This window comes from Ostrinia furnacalis, unplaced genomic scaffold, assembly GCF_004193835.3.
Source record: "Ostrinia furnacalis isolate ACB-3 unplaced genomic scaffold, ASM419383v2 OfSCF1734, whole genome shotgun sequence".
Lineage (NCBI taxonomy): Eukaryota > Metazoa > Arthropoda > Insecta > Lepidoptera > Crambidae > Ostrinia > Ostrinia furnacalis.
The window spans coordinates 232,873-259,338 of NW_021131973.1; the positions used below are offsets into that span (position 1 = coordinate 232,873).

Below are 26,466 nucleotides of genomic sequence, written 5' to 3' on the forward strand. Positions count from 1 at the left end.
GGTTGTCATAATTAAAGGCACTAATTAAAAATTATACATAAGAATCTGATTCCTAAATTACAAGAACAACGGAAATTGTGTCTTTTTGTTTTTTTATGACAAAAATGTTATAATACATATTTTTAGCTCAGAGCTTTTCTTGCACCTAATAGTATACGTAAATAATCAATATTAAATATTTAATAACACCCAAAAAAATTTTAAATGAAAGTTTTATCACTTTGTATATTGGGGTATGTCATACCCCACCTGGTACGGGACGTAACTTTTAGTCACCTCGTACACGGAGGGTTAAAGTTTTTGAAGTGTAATCAGGCCTGTTCATCTCCGCGAGTTTACATCGAAAACAAAACACGCACGATGGCCCACCTACAGGATACTATTCGTTAAGGTCTCACATACGAGCGAACATTGACTCACGCACGCGTATTCTAGTGTATGATGGAAAACAATAAAGAAAATGGTGTACTAAACTATGCAGTATTTAACTGCCTAAATGATAATAAAAATACAGAATTTGTACTTTTTAAAGTTGCCTGAAGACACTGAGAGGTAAATAAGTAGTTAATATTATTCATGATAATTCATGCTAAATCATGTATTTCCTCCGCCATTGTCTGCAATTTGGCACCTCACGTCACATCATTTTACCGAAGTCAGCCCTATAGCTTCGGCGCAGTGCCGATCACTGACGTTTGTCAACAAAATGGTGCTTGACTCTTGAGACATGCTAAATTACACCATATTGTTAATGACATTGAGCATACATGTTTTTAAATACCTTCGCGAAGTAAAACTTCTGTACGTAGTACTTATTATTATTCTGTGGTGTAATCCAAATATCCAACAAATTAAATCACCCAGATTGTTGCCAAAGACGAGATTGTAAGCCAACGGAATTTATAAATACTTGGGTTGAGTTAAGCTGGATATTGTTTGTAGCATTGTGTATTGAATTATTCATTAGACTTGTAAAAATGACTTCACGGGTTTAAAAACTGGATCACTAACTTTCATCCAATCGTCCCTCCAATCAATTTTACTTTTGGGGCCCAAAATATGGTGTATGACGTATGTTATAGGTATGCATGAGTGTTCATTTTGAAAGTAACCAAGTGGATTTTTACAAAGTAAGTAGGTATGTGTTTTATAAAACTTGTATTGAACTTTTCTTTTCTCCAAAACTTTACGTTTCCCAAATGACACGGGAGAAAAGATATTCCCAAGATGAAGAAAACACTTGACATGGCTTCGTTGTTCGTTAGATCTATTTTAAAAAGGCTGGCACGATATCGAATACTCTTTTGGCTGTAGACCTACCTACTCGTACTAGGCCGTGATTCTTTCTGATGGTGCCTACCAGTATCACGGTCACTATCAAGGTGATGGTCGCCTAACATCAGGTGACCCACACGCCCTTTAGTAAGAACATCAGGAACCGATGATAGATAAAGTTGAAGTGTGAGAAAACGTATCAAATGGGCACATAATTAGGTAGAGTCTACAGCGAATCAGACTACATTTTTGTAGCAAAATAGTACCTGTCGATTCAATTAGCATACTTTATAATTAGTATTGAACGTATTACGTAGATTGATGAGTCAATTTAAGTGCAGCTGTAATAGCCCTATTGTTTAACAATTTTTTCCAAGTTAACAACGCTAAGATAATAATTTGTGAATTAACAAATTTTCCTAAAACTTAACTAGGCAGACCCTAAAAACTTTAATATTTTTGACCTAAAATCGAGGCATTAAGGTACAAGATAATGTGGCTATTACTATATTACTGGGAGTACCCATTAGTGCCTACTTAGGGATGAATTTATCTTTCTTTTGAGAGCACATTCTAGCAATAAAACCACCTGTACTGTGCTATCATTACAATTTAGTATACCTACAATAAAGTATTTAAATTGCTAATGAAATGTTGTAACTTAGTATTTTAATAAAATTTGTATCTCAGAATACCTTTCGTTATGAAACTTCATAAATTGACATTACTGTTTAATACGAGTTTGTTAATTAATTATTGTATTTCTGACAGGTTAGTATTCCTTTGGGCCTTATTGGAAAACTCTTCATAAAATGTATTTATTTCTGCAAAACATTACAATTGTAACTATTTTGCCATAAGCAGATTGCCAACGCTGTCCCTACGACCTTGCAATACCATGAAGTGATTGTGTTCAATGGGTCGTGTCGCCATATTGTGTAAAGTTGTCAATGCACCACAATGGGGGTAGGTAGAGTAAGGTCTCTATCTGTAGTGAGTTAAAATTGGCCAAGTACCCACAAGTGTAACTAAACGAAGAGTTCCGTACAATCGTAGAACATTGAACAGCCTGTATGTCTACATGTATTCTATTGATACTTTCGTGAATAGTACAATAATATAAACCCAAAAAAAACTATTTCGCTTAGTAATATTTCGCATAGGCCTACGAAAATGTAGGTTCATTGTCAATTAGTATTGCCCTCATTCCACTTTTAAACATACCTAAAAACTCTCCCTAATAATTACTATTTAACCTTGCCTTCGCTAATCCAGCTCTTATCATCATTATTTTAAGTAGTCAACGTTTCTTTGAGCTATATTACACACCCTGTATGACTTCTTAGAGCTATATTACACACCCTCTATGACTTTACGTGTCTTATTTTTTTCAATTTTTTCAAGCCCATTAAAATGTTAAGCCTACCGTTTTCTTCATGAACATTTTGTGCGTGGTCACCGGTCCTTATCTTGAGTAAACTACGCATCCTTAGACGCTCGGGCCCCTTAAAAATAATTGAAAGGCACCTACAATTCTTCCTTTGTTATATCCATTGTGCAATCTGGGACTGACCATCCATCGCTGTTCTTTTTGTCAAACTATAAATGCCTTTCTATGGCATTCTATGGCAATTCTTTCTATATTGCATTCTATACTATGGGCCTCATAAGAAGGCTCAAGGTCACCCAAAGAGCGATGGAGCGTGCTATGCTCGGAGTTTCCCTGCGTGATCGAATCAGAAATGAGGAGATCCGTAGGAGAACCCGAGTGACTGACATAGCCCGCAGAATCGCTAAAATCAAGTGGCAGTGGGCGGGGCACATAGCTCGAAGAGATGATGGCCGCTGGGGCAGAAAAGTTCTTGAGTGGCGACCACGAGCTGGAAGACGTAGCGTGGGCAGGCCTCCCACTAGGTGGACCGACGATCTGGTGAAGGTCGCGGGAAGTACCTGGATGCAAGCGGCGCAGGACCGGTCTTTGTGGAAATCCTTGGGGGAGGCCTTTGTCCAGCAGTGGACGTCTTTCGGCTGAAACGAACGAACGAACGAAATGCCTTTCATTCAAAAACTTTTCTACCCTGGTGATGTGCGTGTGACGTGTGATTTTTCAGCCTGTGTATTTAGTGAAATGGAAAATTTTGTTCAGAGCGCTATCGGGATACCAAATAATTTTTCCCGGAGCTTTCAAGTACAAATGTGTTAAAAATTGTATTAAAACAAGACGTTTATGGATGGATAAGATAAGCACTTTTTTTGAGATTCTGAAAGGTAAATAAATCTGTAACAAAATATTCATATTTTGTCACTACTAGTTACTTTTAACATCCCAAGGCATGGTTTTTTCTCAGTAATAATGTAGAGCATTTGAGTATTGACGTCGGCGATTGCGGGGAATATAAGCACATCAAAGCCCCGGAAGTGACCCTTTTCTAGCTCTCCCAAATGAAGGCTAATATATAAACAGTGAGCTTGGCACTTGAAAAATTTATTGAAAAGGACTTTTTTTCCAGTAAAAGAGTAATTACTTTAGACCCCTTTGACTGTAATAAATCGTTAATTGTAATGTAGGCTTCAATTAAATCAAAAGATTCCTACATCGGCCTTCTAAATATCGATCATTTTATTACGACGGCCATGACATTGATATTTTGAAGAATACTAAAGGAAGAAACTTTTTGTTAGACTAACACAATATGATACCCTGTACCCTGCGTGGATGAGATTAAATTTTTTGAAACGTTTTGGTTCCAAATTCAGTTCCTTGTTGAGTAAAATTCAGTCAGTTTTAATAATAATAATAATAATATTGTATTGTGTGTATGAGATATAGAGTATTTACAAACTTTACGTCTTCTTGTGGAAAACCTTGGGGGAGGCCTTTGTCCAGCAGTGGACGTCATTTGGCTGAAACGAACGAACGAACGTCTTCTTGTATGTTGTGTTTAAGTAAATTTCTCATTAATATTACCAATCGTGTTGTGAACGGAATGTGGACTGTGTTAATTGTGCGTTTTAAAAAGTAGAGAGATGCGAGTTCGAACAGAAATATATTCACGAGCTTAAGTTTTCTAAAACAAGTCAAAACGTACAAAAATGACAATGACACAGAGAATTTGGTTTTAACAAATCTATGTTCCGAAAGAGTAGGTATAATAAAGGAAGGAGGATCGTTTGCAACAAACCGGTAAGCCTGCTGCACATAAAACTATTATGAGCCTACCTTGACAATCGCCGCAGGCGCATCCATTAGTCATTGCTACAACCAACGACTAAATTAATTACGATTATAATACCGTTTTTCATGGAATCAACCTTACAGGATGCTAATTTTAACTTATTTTAACGGGGACTCTCATAAAAGTTATTTCGGGTTTCGTGCAAGCTTCATAAGTTATTTGTTTTTTCGTCTGGGTAGACTTTTTACTGTCACACAAAGCAATTTACCGCAAAAAAAAAAATCAGGAAAATCATTTTTCACATTCGGTTTTTATGTCAAAAGATCTAAGAAAAAATCTTCTTATTTAACTACTGCGCTAAAGAGATTGGTTCATCATCATCTTCGTCTTTTCAGGATGCAATACGTCTACTGTTGAACAAAAGCCTCCCCCAATAATTTCCTATATTTGGTCAAAATAACTTGACAAAAGTAAGGCTGGGTTGCGCCATCTTACTTTGACTTAAACAAACGTCAAAAGTCTGTAAAACTCCATACAAAAAACACAAGTTATCGTTATAGTTACGGTCTTTAGGTGGTGCAACTCAACCTTAGTATAACTGTTGTCAAGTTATTTTTACTATGTGATCTAGCGTTGCGTCACCAATCTAACGTAGATTTATCCTCCATTATTACATCCTAAGCCTTTGATCTTGCGAAACGAGCGTACTTTTATTGTCGTCCCAGAAAATATCAAAATATAATATTTATGATGGATTTCTGATGACATTTTTTGTGATATGAGTAACATACCCACGAAACGGATGGAAATATTGTTTTGTTTATTTATTTATTTATTTATTTATTTATTTATTTATTTTTGGGAAACATACAGTTACAATATAATTTAACTTAGGTGCAGTGAGAAAACACATAAACCAATTAAGTTTCCACAGTTAAATATACACATAAAGTTGGGCAAACCATTAAGACTAAATTTTTGTTGTGAAAAATATAAACTTATATAAAAAAAAGTAAACAAAGTGACAAAAGAAAAATTATCAACTACCTAATTAATAAAGGAGCGAACTGCAAACATCACCCGACGCTCGCAATTTAGTTGCCACAAGATAAAGATATTGTTGTTTATTATTTATTAGGTAGGTGTTTATTGCCTACTAATGAACGGTACTATTGTACCAGTTAGTTACAAATACATTGAACAGTTCTTAGGATAGGTATTGTATTAATTTATTAAGACTACTACTTACTGACTGTTAATTGTTACGAATAATCTATTGTTCTGAATAACGACTGGTAGCTTGTGATCATCAAATATTTCATATTTATCGTGAACTGAGTGCTTGTGTTAATCGTTTAACTATGCAGACAATTATACAATGCACATTGCGTAAATGTCACGCTTAGATAGGCCCATATTATGAATGTATATTTTATGAATAAATGATAAAATAGCCAAAGTTATGGCCAAAATTTTTGAAGTCAATTAATCACACGTTTGATTTTATGCTTGAGTTTCAAGCAGACCAGATACTACACAGAGGGTTGGAATGAAAGAATGGCTGTTATAGTTCTTTTATTTCAACCAAATGACGTCAACTGCCTCCGGCCATCTTCAGGCGTAGTACATTTTGGTAGTACACTTCCTTCACCTGAAGTTTAGAACTGTATAAAATCCACTCCTATGTACCTTTAAAGTGATTTTATTTTAATAATTTTCGCGTACAAAAGTGTCTCTTTAGTCCACTATCTCTTGACTTGAAAAAAACAACTTAAAGTAAGTAGGCCTTATTTTTCCGCCCACAATTTGATCGATCGTTATTATTACCTTTTCGGGGCTCTTAAAAAGGTTATTTTACTTCACTAACCTAAAAGAAACCTGTTATGTTTAACCAAAAATAGCCCAGTGAAATTAATCGGTAGATATTATTGGAGTTTTCCAATTATAGCGATGCAAAGAAACCTATTTTTGGCTACACAAAATAATAATGAAATCTTTGAGACAGTCTATTTTCTGTTTTAATAGATTTTATCTCATCTCTTTCACAATCGTTCCAGATTCTATTAGCACGGACAATAGAACCCTTACCTATAGCTAATAGGGATATATCCCATAATCATATTATCAGAAACTGCTCTTTAGCAATGATCTCGAATATTTTCCGGAGTGTTTCTGTCAACGTGAAATTGTGAACTCTGTCAGTTTATAATATAACGCGTTAGATTGTAAACTAACAGTGGGTTAGGTTAGGTTAGATTGTAATTTAACTACGTCAGATTATAATCTGATGGAATTCACAATTTTACGGTGACATTTCCTTGTTTAGGATTTTCCTATGTTAGGCTCCGGAATCTCTTTTAATACCGTATAATACCTATTCTTTGTTGTTTTTTTTCGGAATTTAGATAATATTTTTTCCTAAAATTTTATTCATAGATATAGGGTGGAATTTTAATGTAATGAAGGAATAGGTATCTACCCTTAATACTCTTGATAGAAAATTGTACTCAAAGGAAAAATCCCTTTATTTTTTAAAAGGAAGAGAATTGCTTAAAGACTTTTCCTTCAGATGGCTTTACAAAATTTCACCCTGTATGTGAAAGATTGAACTACATGTTTCAGTCAATACCGTTACATAGGGTAATTCCAGGATACATGCCCCACTGGGATAGGTGCCGCGATTTTAAGTACACTATGTTACAAGCAACTTAGCCTAAAGTTATAGTACGTATAATAGAAAGGGACCTCCCCGTACCACTTTTCGCCTCGCAAACCATCAAATAGTGCATTCGTTTAGCCAGTGAGAGCAAAAATCTTCCGCGGCCAGACCTTAGCGAGCGTCGAAATAATATTGGTAAGTATTTTTTAATGGATAATTTTTTTGTCAGCTGTAAAATGAAGCAGATTTTTATATAATTTGATAGACTATCTTATAAATTATACGGGATAGATATGTTGAATTCGATTTTTAGTGTTATTATATTTTTTATTAATAACGGCACCTATCCTATGCTAAAAGGATAGTTGCCTAATTTTTTTTTGGTATAGATGCCCTTAGGGCCATGTCTCATGCACCTAGGGGCATCTATCCTAACCTGCTCTTTTTGTCACAGGTAGCAAGTAAGAAGAAAAAAAGAATGTAGTACGGCTAACCTTAGGAAAGTAATAAATAGGGTGCCCTTCTGATCGAATTACCTTTTTACCCGACTGCGCTAGAAGGAGTAGTAGTATTATTTTTAATAAAAAATATTAAATTTCATTTTTAGTTCATTTAATAACAAACAATCTTAAATAATAATATTTGGCTTGTTTGATTTCAAAATGCATTTGATTCTTAGAATTCAAAAACTGTATTAACGAGTCATCTATCCCTGCATCAGGCATCTATCCTTTGAAGCAATCATACAGTGAGTCTTCTATCCCCCACATTAGGCGTCTATCCCACTTTTTAGAGGTCAATTAAAATGGTATTTACTCAGAATCGGTATAACTTAAACTAAAATAATTATAGTAATATCATAGACGAAAGACCAAAGTTTACAGATACTAAGGTCAAATTGTTGATAAAAACTTACTGACTGAGTTACAGAGCTGTTTCAAAAAGTGGGGCATCTATCCTGGACTTACCCTAAATCCCAACAAAAAATATCGAAACAGCAGAAAAATATTTGCTTTTCCAAATTGAATTCAAATTGCTGTGGATAAATAGAACAAAAAACATGTTTTATTTATTTATTTTATTTATTTATTAGGTATATACTACAGTTGACAATCGAGTTTTGTTAGTAGATACTTAAGTACACATGGTTAGTAGTTAAGAGCTAGATTGACAACCTAATTGTATACACACAGCATGATGAATAGCGACACAGAGTATAACAATATTATAATTATAAAACAATAAAGTAATTTAATTTTAATGTTACGTACCTACTTAGTTTACATTTATGAATTTAAATACATATTTGGCAACTTTAAGAGTAGGCGCACACCGTTGATTTTTAGTTGGCCGACAGTTGTGCCCGATTAAATTGTATGAAGAATCAGCCAAATCGAATCGGCATAGTGTGCGCACTCCCATACATGCCCATACTGATCAACTGCCCGACTAAACTATCGGCCGACGAAAAATCAACTGTGTGCGCCTACTCTTACTCACTAACTCCTGAAACGGATGTTTGCAATGTGTGTTTTTATTTACAGGGCAGAGCTTACGAGCAATTTGGGCTTCCAGTCGTCATTAAGCTTAGCACCAAAAGCTACCAGCGATGAAAAAGCTTACAATCCATTTGAACACAGGAACCTGGCGCATCCAAATTCGTGAGTTAAAGCTTTACCTTCAAAATTATGATAGGAATTTGTAATATTGTTTTACGCAAAATTTTCCAAGACTTTTTTGGCGTCATTAAAAAATTTTGACTGAAAAACTTTCGTTATTATCTTCGAGCTAAACTGCTTTTTCGTAAAAAAAAGGCTCATTATTTAACTTTGGTAAATTTAGCTGCAGATACAATAATAGTTTATTGATAACGTGAAAAATATTGATAAATAATAGCAATTAATAATGAACGCTATCCTGAACGCAGGAAGATTAAATAAATGCTACTGATAACACCACTCTTGTAGCGGAGTTTTGGGCTGACACTGTAGTGTAGAAGAATATCAATAACAAATACTTAGGCTTTAATTTTAGGGTACTATATCAATTATTTTCTTTCCCTTGTAACTCCCGATAAGATCTAGATAATAAATCTCCTCGTTTAAGTCTAAGTTAGTCCCGGGGAAAGTTCAATAGTCTTTGGCCCCTCGGAGGAGTTCGAGGCTAAATATCGAGTTCCCTCCAAAGCAAAGCGGATGACAAAGGTACAAATAAACTTTCAAGATAACGATGTGCACAAAATGGTGAAGGTTTGAACAAAGCTTTGAAAATGATATACAAAATATATCACGTGAAATAGAATCGAATCGAATCTAATAGAATCTGGCGCAGTCGGATAAATCAACATGTTGAGACATAGAATCCATGATTTCAATAAAATTAAAATTAATTAATGACTTTCATTTATTTTTATATAAGTTTTGCAAAATGCATTAGAAAAAATCTGTCTACTGAAAATCGCACCATTAGTTTCGATATCCTCTGTAGTAATAATAGGAATAGGTATTCATAGGAATTGGTTTCCACATCGCCCGGTTGTAGCGGCCTCCATCCAGCGCCTTCCTCCTACTTTTATGAGGTCGTCGATTCACCTTGTGGGTGGACGTCCCATAGCCATTCAAGTCATACTTACCATTTATTAAATAAATATAAAAATAAAGTACAGAATCAAGCTCTACATAAGACACAGACACAATGGTTAGTTTGATAAATGCTGATGTCTGTGTAATGAGCATCCACAATCACACATACTGTAACAAAAGAGATACGTCTTAACACTTAGGTATTTGTCTCAAAACACGTTTCAATGTAACTGCAAGCACGTTTAGCGATTAGTGTTATCAGTATCAATGTTCTTGTGCACTTAAAACAATTGCAATGAAAACAATTTAGTTTTTCTAAGCATGCACATGAATATACAGGTTTAATCTTTATTTACAGAAAGAGATATTTTTTTTAAACTAACGCAAACTTGGCTGAATTAGCCAAACGGCGCAAATATGAGTACCTTTCTAATGATTACATATTTGCGCCTTTTGGTGTCGAGACCTTCGGGCCCTGGGCACCGAATGCCAAATTACTGTTTCGGACCATTTCCCCTAAATTAATTAAAAATTCGGAAAATTTAAATGCTGGCTCTCCAGCGAGAAAATGCAGCCAGCATCCTTGCCTCTTTGCCTCGCGGACACACTTTTATTTTTGAGTAATAATTTAGTTTTTAAAAAGGTTGAAATTTTTACTCAAAGAAAAGATTTCTTTATTTTTGAAAATGAAATGAAAATGAAAATATTTATTGCCAGAATGAAACAATACAATAACTAAAAGACAGACCTCCACACTAGGCATTGCCTGTCCTGTGGAGGAAAGAATAACGATCAACATTCTACCTGTTGATTAGTACGGCTAAGCTGCAGCGTTATTTAAGGAACCAATAAATCGAAATATGAAAAGTACACAGAAGACGAAAAGGCATCAGGGATGGATGTAGGGTGTGTGCTGTTGTGTGTAAAAAAGAAAGAAAGAGAACTTTTCAAAATTCCACCCTGTATACTCACTACCTATTACCGCGGTTTCGCTCGTGTGAAAAGTTTAAAGAAGAATGTTAGATAGACTTTTTAGAGTACGTCACCCTTAATAATACGCCCGGGACAAAAACTATTTTATGTTTTTCCCTGGGTCCATGGATCCATTCTCACAAACTTTCATATTAACAAAAATAAAAAAGATGAGAATATTTAAGACTAATTTTAAAATAAAGACAAAAACTATGTTTTTCCCTGCGTCCATGAATCCATTCTCACAAACTGATCTCACAAAAACTTTCATATTAATAAACATAAAAAAAAGATAATATTTGAGTCTTATTTTAAATTAAATATAATTTTACTTACATACGTTATAATAATTAAGCGTCATATTCTACGCAGACGTTATTACGCTTGCAAAAATAATTTTACTCGTACCTAAATGTTGTAATATAATGAGGTTGTAATATTTAATTTTAACGTATGTAATTATTTGACATTTTCACAATTAGCACAATGTTGAATGTAATAAATTTAATGTTTAATTTTCATAGCAAGAACCACGAACAAACGAGAATACCACAATGTAACTTATTATAGGACACAAAATGAAAACTAATTTGTATTTTAGACATTTGAAGTATGTATAATAAGAGATTAAACAATAGTATTATTACAGTTCTATATGAAGCGCTTAGTTCAATTATATTAAAAGAACCAAACAATTTTGGTCACGAATGACCGCTTACGAAGCGAACTAATCGTTCGTTCACAACTGTTCGACATTTGTTTCGGAACCTACAAAATTAAATAGTCAATATAAAATAATAAAAATAAGAAATAAAATAAAAACTCAAAGCAAGAAAACATTTTAGTACAAAAATGGCTGACATTACAAATACAAATAAAAGCTACAACACACTGAAACAAATTGCTTCAATCCTTGATTTCGTACTGAATATTACGAAAACGAGAATTTTATTGCTCTACTAAGTTAAATTGCTCCAAATAATATTTATCGACATACCTACTGATTTTTGTCTCAACAATACATATTAATTGTTGAACGTAAAATTTTGTAAGAGCCTTAACTTTTTTGGTCAGCAAAATCTTCCCAATGTGAATTGTAACTCGAGATGTTTCTATACAACTCTGACAACAGTGAAGTTGTATTTCTACTGGCATAAATAAATCAATCAACGTTTAAAGATTTACCCGATTCAAGATAATAATAAAAGTCGCCTTTATTTTTTATTTTACAACTAAGTACCACCGTGGGGAGTGTAGGCCAATTAAAAAAAAACTTGTTAATTAGAAAGGAAAATAGGCGATTTATTCCCTAGCGAAAAATTATGTAAAAAAACTTTCTAAAATTCTAAACTAAAAAAAGTGCAGACCTAGAGTCTTCAGATTATAGTTCATTAATTAAAAATAAAAATAGAAAGGGTCGTGCTCCTCCAAGGAGAGCAAATGACCTGGCGATGATGATGATAATGAAAATGAAAATGAAACTTTCTCATTTTTCACAGGACCATTGGCTCGATCCTGCATCTCCTGAAAGCATGTCTTGGCTCAGGGATCCTGGCCATGCCGGCGGCGTTCAAGAATGCCGGTCTCATCGCGGGAACCATTGGCACCCTCCTCGCTGGTGTTATATGCACACACACTGTCCATATTCTGGTAAGAGATTAAAAAGTTTGTATAGTTAACGTAACACTAACTAAAATACAACGTCTGGTGAAATGTGAGACACATTCAAGTCTTTTCTTATGGGATCAATCTAAATCTAAATCTATATATATAAAAGAAAGTCGTGTTAGTTACTCCACTTATAACTCAAGAACGGCTGAACCGATTTAGCTGAAAATTGTCAGGGAGGTAGTTTAGAGCCAGGAGAAGGACATAGGATACTTTTTATCCCGTTCGAAATTAAAAAAAAGTCTGCTTATTTATTGCCATTAAGGCGGAACAAAGTTCGCCGGGTCAGCTAGTCTAAATTATATAAAAGGAGAAACTGACTGACTGACTGACAGATCAACGCACAGCCTAAACGGCTAAACGTAGGCACTTGAAATTTGGAAGGGACGTAGCTTAGGTACCGTAGAGGTGCACTAAGAAAGGAATTTCCGAAATTCCCACGGGAACGGGAATTAGCGGGAAAAACGGTATTCACGCGTACGAAGTCGCGGGCGGCCGCTAGTATTATATATAACTCAAAGGTGACTGACTGACATAGTGATCTATCAACGCACAGCCCAAACCACTGAACGGATCAGGCTGAAATTTTTGGCATGCAGGTTGATGTTATGACGTAGGCATCCACCAAGAAAGGAATTTTATGAAACTCCACCCCTAAGGGGGTAAAACGGGATCCACGCGTACGAAGTCGAGAGCGGCCGCTAGTGATGGATAAACTGTTAGAGCCAAAGCACACGTACAAATATCCGTGGCAAAGTAGCGGTGCGGCACGCCGCAACGCATCGTGTGCTTTGGCTCTAAAGCTCTGAATGGGTGAGAGAGAAGTAACGACTCATTATTGTCTTTACACTTTACACCTTGGTAATTGGCCTTTGTGGAAATCCTTGGGGGAGGCCTTTGTCCAGCAGTGAACGTCTTTCGGCTGAAACGAACGAACGAATTGTGAAACAGTGTGCCTACCATGAGTTTACGTTATGTGTGCTCGCTAGCGACTGCGTAAAAAATGACATTTGAATGTATGACATATTGTGCAGCGCCTCTAGCGGCTACTTTCAAGAAATAAAATCTTCATAGAATTTTTTTACGTATTCGCTAGCGAGCTCACCTAACGTAAACTCATGGTAGGCACACTGTAAAACTGCGTAATGAAATCGTATATTGTGCTCATTAAAAAAGTAAACAGAACGTGTATGCTCATCAAAAAATATTGTGTTTATAAATATTGTCACGTGTAATAGTAAATATTTTTGTGTTTTTTCCTTCATTTGTAAACACTCGCGAATAACATTCCCATTTCCTTACAATTAAATAATAATATTTTAAGTATGTGACATAATAGCTTATTTTATATTGAATCTATCATTGCTGGAATCAATAGAAAATGTTGTTGATCGCGAAAACCATACAGTTACAAAACGCAAAAGACCTTACAATTATCAATTTCCTATTTAATATAATGCCACCATTGTGTTTGTAATCTCAGCAACTTAGTTAATGTTCTTACTTAACACGCTTATAAAACTTCGTATTTTGTTATTAAGTAGAATTTTACGTCGCAGAAAATCTAATATTACTCGTAAGTAATTGAATTTTCACTAATCTGTGAATAATTTACTTATCTCATAGCAAACCTTAAAAATTAAGTTAAACTTTCAAGTGCAAATTTTCGTAAGATTCAAGTAAAATACATTTCTAAATCAGTTGAACATTTCTAAAACGTAACAAATAACACAAAGACGGAATGAATTAGGGATTGAGTAGCTATTTTGTAGAATTTTTTAAGGAAATTAACATACTGACAGTAGCTTCACAGTTCATTTATGAAAACCTTTTATATGTTCGCAAAAATATAGAGCAATTCACGAAAAAGAGCGATTTGCATAACTTTAATACAAGAAACAAAAATAAACTTGCCGTTCCAAATTTCAGACTGCATAAGATTGGGAATTCATTTATGGGGAAATGTATTACATTATTTAATAAATTACCACAAACTGTTGTAGAACTACCCATTCATAAATTCATAGCACATATTAAAAGTACCTTAATGAAAAAGGGCTACTATAAAGTCGATGATTATTTAAAAAATAAAAATGTTTGGGATGCGTAACTGCCTAGCTCGCATAAATATTTATAACTATGTATTTTGAAAACCTGTAAACCTTTGAAAAAGAGGCTGACAATAGTTTCTGAGTTTCTTGCGCTGCTTCTTCTCAGCACTGGCCCATTTATTGTCCTGAAGCAGTGGTAGGGTTAATACTGGGACGTGTAAAAGTGCTTTTTAAAGCCTACTTACAGAAATAAATAAGTTTTACTGAGTTTTTACTATAATAGTAATATATAAAGTATTTATACATAGTTAAGGGGAAGTACTAAATGTACCTACCTACCTAGTTCGTCACCGCAAGCACTTTAAGTGCAAATTAGTTCATATCTTAAGTACTGCTTAATTAAGAACTAATTTAAATGAGGGTGTTGCACTTAGTTGAAACTAAGCCAAATAGGTTAAAAATAGACAACTAAGACTAGGCGCCGACCACTCATTTTTAGTTGGCCGATAGTTGGGCCCGATTTTAATCTGTATGAAGAATCGGCCAAATCAAATCGGTGTAGCGCACTTCCATACATGCCCATACTGATCAACTGCCCGATTAAACTATCGGCCGACGAAAAATCGATGGTCTGCTCTTAGGCTTAGGCCCTTTTAACATGTCCCGGTTGCCGGCTAACCGGCGCCGGGTACCCGGTGGTGAAGTGTATGGGCATGCCGGATTAATTACGCCGGTACATGTGAAAGCTACGTACCATGCCCATACACTTCACCACCGGGTAACCGGTGCCGGTTAGCCGGAAACCGGGACATGTGAAAAGGGTCTAAGGTTGCACGAGACGGATATCAAATCAAATCAAATAAATTTATTTGCTTATCATTGACAATTAATTTTATGACGTGACAGAGCATACAAATCTGATGCACATTTGAAGTCTATGACGTTTGATATCACAAAAACACTCCCCCCGTGCCGCTCCCATACCTCAGGTTCTGGCTCAGTTAAACGCTAAACTCACACTTATAGGGCCTCATTTATAAAATTTACAGCCATAATCTCCACGCTTGGCAGGCGGGTTGGAGATCGCAGTTTAAAAGATTGATGTTTTTCAGAGAGCACTGCTCCCTATCCGTCCCCCGGACACGGCCTGAGCCGAGGTCCGAGCCTACCGTGGCGCCCTCAGGCCGCGTCCGTAGTCCCCTCGATCGGGCCCACTAGAGTGAGCCCGCCGTAGGCTGGACTTTGGTCCAACACCGCGGTGGGCAACCCTCTAGTTGGGTTCGCCACTGATCGGGCGCCTTATGCGCTCGATACGGCCCGATCGCGAACGTCGGTCTGCGACCGAAGCCCACACTCGGCCTCGTCGGCACGCGCACCGACGATCGCCAAACGGCTAGAGTACCTTCTGTACACGCCACTCTGCCCGGTGAAGCTGGAAAAGCTCCTCAAGCTACCAGCGCGCGTCCCTTAAAAAAATAAAAAATAAAGAGAGCACTGCTGCCCGTTCTCTGTTTGATGTGTAGTCCCTAAGTCGCCTCTTACGACACCCGTAGGACGAGTAGGGGTTGGTGACAAATGTATTCTACTCTGCCGTCACCACACGTCTTCATTAATAAGGGAGATAATTATTGACTGTTTAAAGAGACTTAGATTTTTTCCCTCAGGTTAAAACCTCGCAACAAGTATGCGTGGATGCCAAGAAGCCGTCAATGAGTTTCGCAGACACTTGCGGGGCAGCCTTCACTTATGGGCCCAAACGGGTCCAAGGATGGGGAAATGCTGTCAAGTGAGTTTTAACTCTCAATTCGTGAGGTAGAGTCCAAAATTGTATCAACAGATGCATTATGGATAGGGTACAGTCACGAGCAATGAATTGGGATGTGGCACAAACCCTAATGACTTGACTTGAATAATTTTTTTGTAATACCTTGTGCTTGACCGTTGAGTGACAAGAATATTGATTTTTTTTTTCAGAAATATAGTCGATTGTTCAATGACACTGGCATACGTCGGGGTACTGTGTGTCTACGTCGTATTCATCGGATCTTCTTTCAAGGAGGTAATTTAATTTTATACTAATGTAAAAAAGTTTTTCTTCGCAAAAGAGAACATTGACCTGGGTAAAGATTCCAACCAGAAATTATTTTCCTTTAATATCGTTTGTTAGTTCGTTCGTTTCAGCCGAAACACATCCTCTGCAGGACAAATGCCTCCCCCAAGGATTTCCACAAAGACCGGTCCTGCGTCACCCGCATCCAGGCACCTCCCGCGACCTTCACCAGATCGTCGGTTCACCTAGTGGGAGGCCTGCCCACACTGCGTCTTCCGGCTTGTGGTCGCCACTCGAGAACTTTTCTGCTTTTAGTATACCAGTTTTATATTGTTTCAGGTCCTAGACGTATTCTACCCAGAACTCGGCCTGTCCATCCAAGTGTACTGTGCTCTGACCCTCATCCCACTAGTCCTGATCTGCCAGATTCGGAACCTCAAGCATCTGGTGCCGTTCTCGGCTCTAGCCAACTTCTTGATCCTGGTGGTCTTCACGATCACATTGTACTATGTGTTTACTGATCTACCACCGGTCACGGATAGAGAAATGGTGGCCAGCATTACACAGTGGCCTTTGTTCTTGAGGTGAGTTCATAAGTTATTAGATTTTGGTGCTCAAATACAATATGCAAAATATAGAGTTGGTATTAATCTAAATCGCTAAAAAAATTAAATAAACAACTTGAAAAAATCGAACTGCCTAAGGTGGGACTCGAACCCACGACCTTCCGCTTGCCGGGCGACTGCTCTTCCTTTTGTTTAATTATTATTTTGAGCTGTTTATTTAAAATTTAGTTTGAGAAGCGACTCCTTCGTGATCCTTTTGTTTATTTATTTATTTGAGTTGTTTATTTAAAATTTAGTTTGAGAAGCGACTCTATTCACTAAGAAATTTTAACCTCTAAAAAGTCTCCATTTGCACTGTTTTATATTTTTTAATGTAAAAGCTAATTGGCCAGGCCAATTTGTTGAACTCATTTAAAAAGTTTTGCATTTGAACACTTTAATCATCATATTTCCATTATATTCCTCAAATACACAATTTCAACAATATTAAATGGTCGTGTAGTAAGAGTATGGTAAGCACAAGGATGTTACATGTAAAATGAAACATATTGTCACGATCAATACTTTTCATCATCATCATCATGTCAGCCATAGGATGTCCACTGCTGAACATAGGCCTCCCCTAATGCTTTCCACATTGATCGATTGGTAGCGGCCTGCATCCAGCGCTTCCCTGCTACCTTCACGATGTCGTCGGTCCACCTTGTAGGTGGACGTCCCACGCTGCGCCTTCCGGTACGCGGCCTCCATTCCAGAACCTTGCTGCCCCATCGGCCGTCAGTTCTGCGCACTATGTGCCCTGCCCATTGCCACTTCAGCTTGCTAATCCGTCGGGCTATGTCAGCGACTTTAGTTCGTTTACGGATTTCCTCATTTCTGATTCGATCTCGCAAAGAAACACCAAGCATACTTTTAGATCAGCATTATGCTTCAACCATACCAATGCGTGCAGATCGCCATGCGCGATCACGGCACATAGGTAAATGACAGGTCGCGTGAACTGTCAAGGGTGTCTCGACCTGTCATTGGCCTTTGATCGCGCCGGTGATTGCGATGCGCACGCGTTTGTGTGGTTGAAGCTTTAGTAAGTAAGTGTATCTATAATAATATTTGAAAATCAAATATAAAGCTAGCAATAAAAGCGTGTTAAAGCACTAAAACTAACTTAAAAGCTAGATACGGTAGCTGCTTGCATCGTAAAGTTTTTATGCGTTTATAATACATGGCTCTCCACGTTTTACGAGAGGAAAAGCAACAAAAAGCTTTTAAACGAAAGTGTCCGGCGTTTAGTGGACTTGAACATGAAAATATTTTATCACTTGTAATTAATTTGTGAGCTTAATAATAACTTGAGAACGTATAAGTTAGGGTAAGATGTGAATACTATTTATTTTGATGTACTATCAAGTATAAGGATGACTGATAGTATTTTTACGAGTATGTGAAATAACAGCAAGACAAGGAAATGTTAACCTAGAATAATGTTAATGCATGGAATACATTTCGCGAATATAACACACTTACTGTGTGGCTTACGAAATTGAAATAAAATAATTCAGCGTTTTTGTATACTTCGTGTCCTAGAGAGCATGATGAGTTGAGATGAGAAAACAAAAAACAAAGTGCATGTTAGAAGCTCCTGGTATAATAAACTGTTACAGATTTTTGCGACTAAGGGTGGATTCGACCAAACAAGAGTAATCTTCAGTTTTGACATATTTCCCATACTTAAACAGTCACATACTGAACAGCCAGTTATACCAGGAGTTATTCTTGGATAAAAGTTTGGTCGAATCGGGCCAAAGGAATAAATATCAAACAACTTCAATTACGATCAGAGAGGGTGCTTTTGCAGTGAAAACTAATAAATTAATGACCAGTTCTTTTATGGAAAATAACATGTGACAATTTTGATTCCGAAGTCATTTCACTCTAGCGTTTTTTACTCGTAGATACTTTATCCTTCTTTATTGTAAAATGGAATCTGTCACGAGACTCACGAGTTTTAGCTAACATTTCCATTTCGAAACTAAGTACTTTGTCTACCTTTCTTAACTCTTCATATTTTATTTCTCATCCAGCACCGTGGTCTTCGCGATGGAAGGCATCGGCGTGGTCATGCCAGTTGAGAACGAGATGGCTAACCCTCGCCGGTTCCTAGGCTGTCCTGGAGTACTCAACGTGGCCATGGTCATCGTCATCGTGCTCTATGGAGTAGTCGGCTTCTTTGGCTATGTCCAGTACGGAGACGCGGTTAAAGGCAGCATCACTTTGAACCTGCCGGAGGATGCTATGTAAGTATTTAGACAATTTGGTTGTTGTTTCTGGTCGCTGATTTATCATCGTGAGTCCAATGACATACCAAAAAAGTTAAATGCGGTTGGTACCTAAAATAATTTCTAGAACGCTCGCATCCTGACCGAATATCATAACCAAAAAAGTTTTTCGGTTGTTTGTTTTTTAATCAAAATGATACATGTATTTTTAGTTATGCGTGGGCATTACGCAGAGGAACTGAGGAACCTATTTTAGGAAAATACAATATTTTAACATTTCTATCTACTTCAGCACTAAATAGAATCGTTTTTCATTATCTTCTTAGAATTGTCTTCTCAAAACCAATTTCACAGAAAACTCTTTCGTTTCTTTTTTCACTTTTACCTACCTAGATGCAATGCTCTTGTTTTCCTCCTTTTTAAATAGTAATATTTTGTGCTATAGCCCGACCAGCCCCCCTAGACAAAACGCACTTTTTGATCGAATCGAATATCGAATCCGTCAAAACTCCATACAAAAAAGGGGCTTTTCGACCACTTTTCGACTGGTTTGCGATTATAATTTACACTTTGTCTAGACCCACTGCCCCCCTAGACAAAACGCACTTTTTGATCGAATCGAATATCGAATCCGTCAAAACTCCATACAAAAAAGGGGCTTTTCGACCACTTTTCGACTGGTTTGCGATTATAATTTACACTTTGTCTAGACCCACAGGAACACAAAAACCCTCGCCATGTTGCGGAAAACTAATGGTACTAATTTCTTTTAATGGCAACAGTAACTGAAAACTTCATTGACATGTCACCTTGCATGTCAGTCTATTGCTGTCAAAGTGTAAACAAACTTTATTTTAAATGTGCGCAATTGATTTTGTGAATTAAATTGCTAAAATCTTTTTTTAGTCGTGAAAGAAAAGTGGTTCACAATGTGTTAAAATATTTGTCGAAGAGAAATGCTAAGGGTTCGGACAATATTTTCATTGAATAATGTTTCCGACAAAGGTTGTCAAATTGACTGACATCTTTATCATATAGTACAGTCCACTATGAAAATTAGCTGTAGTTTGTTTCAACTACCTATTTTAAAATTTTTTGTCACTTACTAAGTGTTGAATTTTATGGAAATGGGAAAGAAGTATCGAGTTTGAAGCGTTCATGAGCAGACATTGCAGTTGAATATTCAAGTTCTTAATTTGATTATTGATGAATAATAAAATAAATCCTACTAGCTCGATTGATGGTTTCATTTAATTTATTTAAACCAGGTTACCTATAATAATATTTTTTTGATAATTTATGAAAATATCTTATTAGCCCGTAATCCTGAATCCTGATACATAAAGTTAGCCTATTAATTTAACACAGGTACGACTGTACTCAGTGTTGCACTATCAAATGCAATTGACGCGCCTCCATGCCAAGGTTTTTATGTTCCTGGTCAGGTTATACCCATGTTTTTGTACAGATAGGTCAAAAGGTTATTATGGTCATGACAGAAATGTTTCGCAATAATGGAGAAAAATTAAAAATAATCAAAAACTAAGCATTTTTACCTGCATCTAAAATTATTCCAATACGCAGTTGACGTGGTTTTATTGAAACAATTAATAAGGCAACAAATGACATTGAAAATATTGGACTGATCTTGAATTTATTTCGCAAAATGAATGCTTTTGATTAAAGTGAAATACCATGTTTTGTATATCAAACGACGCACGCCGATTTTATATTAATCGAAAGGGAATGACACAAATACACGCCTGTTATGGTTCGGCCAAACCAACACGATCGCGATGCGTGATGGCGCGGCGATGGGGATCAATGTGTTTAAGTCTGATCGCCATCGCCATCGTGCACGCCGGCTGTACGCGTTGATTTGGCCGAACCTTTACACTTTTACGCGCCAAGCGTGAAAAATATATGATTTGAAAATACTTAGAACCGACATGAAGAAAAATGGGACAAGCCTTACAAGTAATAAAACAGGTTTTACATGAACAGAGATGAAAAACATCGCTTTTGTGAAAAAAGATTTTTTCTAAGGAACTTCGATAAGTACTTAATGAAGCCAGTTTGAAATAATAGGTTGTGTCTTTTGGCAAATGAAGCTAGTCAAAAATAAACGGTTATTGAACCTGAGATGATTCCATTGAACCTTTATGTTATTGTTTGAGTACATCATAGGTACTCAAACATCGTTCCTTGATTTATAATTTCTGCTTGAAAGTCAAAATGTTAATGTGCGTGCTCTGGATCAATCTGTAAGCTCACTTGCAAAAGTAATTAAATAAATTCCAATGACCAATCAAGATTAGTATTCAGTGTTCCAGAGGCATTAGTGTCGTATTAATTTGAATAGGTAATTGGTTCAAAAATGTTTAATTATTATACCAACGTCGGGAAATCGGGATTTCGAAATATGGATCAATCTATTTGATTAAACTTGAAATATTCGTTGATTTCAGTACGGATCACAAGTATTCAGACAGACGAATACAGATTCCGTTTCAATGCCCTGCTAATGGACCTTCAGCAAATATTTTACTGTCTACATATTTCACAGAGGTTCTGTAACTTATGATACTTTCCTGGAAAGCTATTGTAGAAATGTTTTTGTTCATTTGCTTTTCTATATTGGAAAATTCCTTATAAGGCCGAAATCGGAATAAGTTACGCAACTACCTTTTGAAAATCCTAATATGGGACAACCTAGCTAGACAGATGCGACATCAAAATAGGTATTTATGTAGAAGGCGCTGGACGAAGGCCGCTACCAACCGGGTAACATGGAAAGCATTGGAGGAGGCCTATGTTCAGCAGTGGACGTCCTGTAGCTTAGATGATGATGATGATGATTTATGTAGAAGGCCTTAGATAAAAAGTTAGTTCAAGCGTTTAACTTAGTCAGTGCCTGAGGTATACGAGCGGTACGGGAAGGGTGACTATGACGTGACAGAGCAATTCAGAACATACAAATATGACGCATAATTTGAAGTATCACTGACGTTTCATCATCATCATCTCAGCCATAGGACGTCCACTGCTGAACATAGGCCTCCCCCAATGATTTCCATGTTACCCGGTTGGTAGCGGCCTCGGGACTATTCCCACCTCTCGTTCCCACCACTGCAACTCCTGTGTAACCAGGATCTACAGCTTGACTGCCACAAAAACCCAACCAATGAAGGTCAAGTTTGTCCCGGGGGAAAGTTAAACTGTCATTGGACCCGCAACGAAATTAATCAGAAGAACATAGGAGGAGTTCGAAGTTGTTGGTAGCGGCCTGTGTCCAGCGCTTTCCTGCTACCTTTATGATGTCGTCGGTCCACCTTTTGGGTGGAGGTCCCACGCTGCGTTTTCCGGTACGCGGCCTCCATTCCAGAACCTTGCTGCCCCATAGGCCGTCAGTTCTGCGTTCTATGTGCCCTGCCTATGCCACTTCAGCTTGCTAATCCGTCGGGCTGACGTTTGATGTCTCAAAAACATCCTCCCGTGCCGCTCCCACTGCTCGCACTGACTGAATTAATTAAGCACCACACCTAAAACATTTTTTTAACTTTGTTTTAGCGTCGCTCAAAGTGCGAAGCTTCTGATGGGTATCGTGATATACCTGTCATACGCTCTACAGTTCTACGTACCCATGGAAATGGTTACCAGGCTGCTGGGAACCAGAGGGGAGAACTACCAGAATGTCATCCAGATTAGCATCAGGACTGGGATGGTCGCTTTTTCTGGTAAGTTTTATATGTGCACTGGCGGCCGCCCGCGACTTCGTACGCGCGGATCCCGTTTTACCCCCTTCATCTATTTTACGCGGTTTAGATTTTTTCATACAAATTCCCGCTAACTCCCTTTCCCGTGGGAATTTTGCAATATCATGTTATAACTAAGCTTTAAGTTTACTAAGGTACCTGTATGCCAAATTTCAAGCGTCTAACTTAAGCGGTTTAGATTTTTCATACAAAAGGATTTTCCCGCTATTTCCCGTTCCCGTGGGAATTTCGGGAATTCCTTTCTTAGTGCACCTCTACGGTACCTAGTACCCCTTCCAAATTTCAAGTGCCTACGTTTAGCCGTTTAGGCTGTGCGTTGGTATGTCAGTCAGTTTCTCCTTTTATATATTTAGATTTGACACTAAACTGGCGTATCTATTATAAGTGAAGCGAGTAAACGATTGAGATTTTTTACAATAAAAATATCACGGCACACTCTTGTCGCAAAAATTGTCTTTAAATTAGCTGTATTGGACTAAAGGCTGATTTACATGCGATATAGGTACGATGCAATTTAATCACTTAAAATATTAATTTAAAATTCAGTAACCTACTTAATAACTTAACACGTGTAAATCAGCCTTAACAGCCAGTGAACGCTAGATCTTAAACTGTCAAAATCATAGAAACCTCTTGCCAGACAAGCATTTTAGGGTACCTGCCAAAGCCACGATGACCCAAACTTCCTGATGTCCAACGTTCTTACCTATGTTGGGAACATGTGCTGACAAACTTTCAGCTTTTATAAATTAACGAAGGTCTGGTTACTGGGAGTAAACTCTTGCTCTACATATATGTTAAAGTATTTCTGAAGTTTATATTAGTGACGATGTTGGTAAATACACAGTGGAATTAAGCAAATAGCCCAAAGCCGCTTGCTGTGTCTGAGCTAGTTAATTTTGTTTTGTTCATTTGTACCGTTTTCGTTGTACATGTTATGTCAGAAAGCTTGAGCAAATTTGAATGTAGCTGAGGCACTTTACATCGTTTACTTTCAAACATCTTTTGTGTGGCATACTTTTTAGGGCAAAAAACGTAATAAATGATACGTCGCTAAAGGATTTTTATTTCTATAATCTTCAAAGGAACTACGAAAAATGTGATTATAATTTGCTCTTATATTGTGTAGATAGGCTATATCAGTGAAATTAAGTATTTGAGCCTCTTTGTTTGTGAAATATCTCATCTTTTTAGGTACATAGCAGCTGATCAGTGCCTCTAGAATGGCAATGTACTATAATATTATTATCTCGTAGATTTCGATATAATGAACTACCCACTCCTTTACATATTGAAGCAATCAGGATATTATATCGATACAGTTCAACGACACTGTGTAGTGAACTTCAATATTAAATCACTGTTCTTGGAGAACTCAAAATATGAAATCTCTCATCTAAATGTAGGTAGAGCGGGCTGAAATATTTTTAAACTAATTGGTTTTAAATTCTTATCTAAAGATACATATAAAACCGTAATGTATCCCTCAGATAGTAGAATAGTTAAACTTATGCAAGTATGTTAGTTTATACGGGCCTAGGGTAACTTTAAACATTAGTGAAAGTTATACACTTTAACGCGTGATGTGTGAGGGATAAAGTGAGATCCATCCGAAGGCGAGCTTTGTTCTGGAAAGTTAAACATTAAAATGTTGAGCAAAACCTCAAGCAATGGAGTTGGAGAGTACGGTGTGACGTTTGCTGTCAAACTGACAGCTGTAAGCATGTGTGACGTTTAATAATAGTATTGTACCTAAGTAGCCCACCTACGCAGTGTAGCTGTCAATAATAACTACAATGGGGGCGTTTCACCGAAACAGGAATTGTTAGAAATTGTAGGCGATCGCTATGGCACCCGGCGAAAACTTTAGCATGTTTCGGCGAAGACACGTTTACTTACTTCAATATTGACGTTTTCCCAAATTTTTTTTTAGCATTTTAGCAGCACTGACAGCTAAACGAACGCCAATTTTCTTATTAGCGCTAACAATTCTATTTTCGGCCATTATTCACGTCGTCTATAAGTCACGCTGGCTGTCTTTAGATGAAAATTTTAATCAAGATTAAAGATTTTAATTAAAATTTTGAAGCGTGCAGATCATCGAAAGTACAGTTCGTCTCCAACAATACACAGCCGTTCTGTGTAGGAGAGACATTGTTTTAAGATAATTTTCAGGGTTTTTTATGACTCTCCATGGTAATGAACATGATAGATGTCGTTATTATGTAATGTGATGTAGAAGTAGTTTAAGATCAGTAGTTTTATAAATGTAGAGTTAAGTAAATTAGCATTAGTAGTTATTAGTATTGTAGTTTTCGAATGCATGTTTATCAGATCTTAAACTATTACATTTTTGTCCTTAGTTGCCATAGGAGCTGCATTCCCGAGCTTAGAGCTGGTCATCAGCTTCGTTGGAGCGGTGTTCTTCTCGACACTCGGTCTTCTAATACCAGCGGTCGTGGACACGGTCTACAACTGGGACAGGGATCTGGGCTTCATGAAGTACGTTCTCTGGAAGAACATCCTCATCAGCATCATCTCCCTTGTATGTTTAGTCTCCGGGGCTTATACCTCCATCCAGGGAATGTTCGAGGAGTTCGGTGGCGGCCATCATGAGACCTTCGATAATGCTACTCTGACATGATGTTCCTAGTCCAACAATTTGAGAGTTGTTCCATTTGGATCCCTACTGATTTCCTGAGGGATTAGTTGTATTTTTATATTTACTATTCCCGTAGATCAGAAGTAGAGTAGATTAAGTAGTTATGTGTAAAATGTTAAAATGAATATTGTTCTCTAGCTAGGCTGTACTTGCCATTAAAAAAAGCGATCAAACTGTAGTAGTAAAGTATTAAGTGGATCATATTATTATAGGTGTACTAGCTTTTCGCCCGCGTGGAATTTTTCGGTTTTTTATATAACCTGTGACACTCAGCAATAATGTGGCCTTCTATTGGTGAAAGAATTTTTAAAATCGGTTCAGTAGATCCCGAGATTATCCCTTACAATTTAACAAATATACAAACACACAAACTTTACCTCTTTATAATATTAGTATAGATTAAAAAATTATAATAATTCGCGGAATCGATTTGGGGGTCAGACCGAAACAACTAATTTGAGGTTTGCGAGTTTTAATTAATGTACAGTTGTTAGTCTAACGGCCGAATACTGAAACACTACTCAAATCTGTCACTCAGCTGACGGGCTCCTAAAAGACAATGCCGGAAATTGGCGTCTTTTTTTCTTCGCGCGGCCATCGACCAAACCTTGTTTTTTGATTACAAAATAGTGTAATAAACCAAACTTAGTATGACATGTATACCTCTAAACTCAGTCTGAACTGAGTTACGAGCATCAGAAGTTTGATGATTTTCATACTAGATTTGCTGTTTGGGCGCAAGTTTTGTAAGAA

General features: G+C 36.9%; 1 protein-coding gene across 2 annotated transcripts in view; it reads left to right on the forward strand.

Annotated features, from left to right (window-relative positions):
* LOC114353539 (proton-coupled amino acid transporter-like protein pathetic) overlaps positions 1-26,010 on the forward strand; it is a 40,506-nt gene extending 14,496 nt beyond the window's left edge. The window contains exons 3-10 of one of the 2 annotated variants that reach the window (XM_028305580.1): positions 8,655-8,771; positions 12,164-12,314; positions 16,048-16,169; positions 16,358-16,442; positions 16,773-17,017; positions 19,081-19,293; positions 22,846-23,012; positions 25,415-26,010. In XM_028305580.1, coding sequence (XP_028161381.1) covers positions 8,655-8,771; positions 12,164-12,314; positions 16,048-16,169; positions 16,358-16,442; positions 16,773-17,017; positions 19,081-19,293; positions 22,846-23,012; positions 25,415-25,695 — 1,381 coding nt within the window. In that variant the 3' untranslated portion in view covers positions 25,696-26,010. The remainder of the gene's footprint in view (positions 1-8,654; positions 8,772-12,163; positions 12,315-16,047; positions 16,170-16,357; positions 16,443-16,772; positions 17,018-19,080; positions 19,294-22,845; positions 23,013-25,414) is intronic. The other variant, XM_028305581.1, reaches the window with a different exon arrangement.
* The last annotated feature ends 456 nt before the right edge of the window (positions 26,011-26,466 follow it).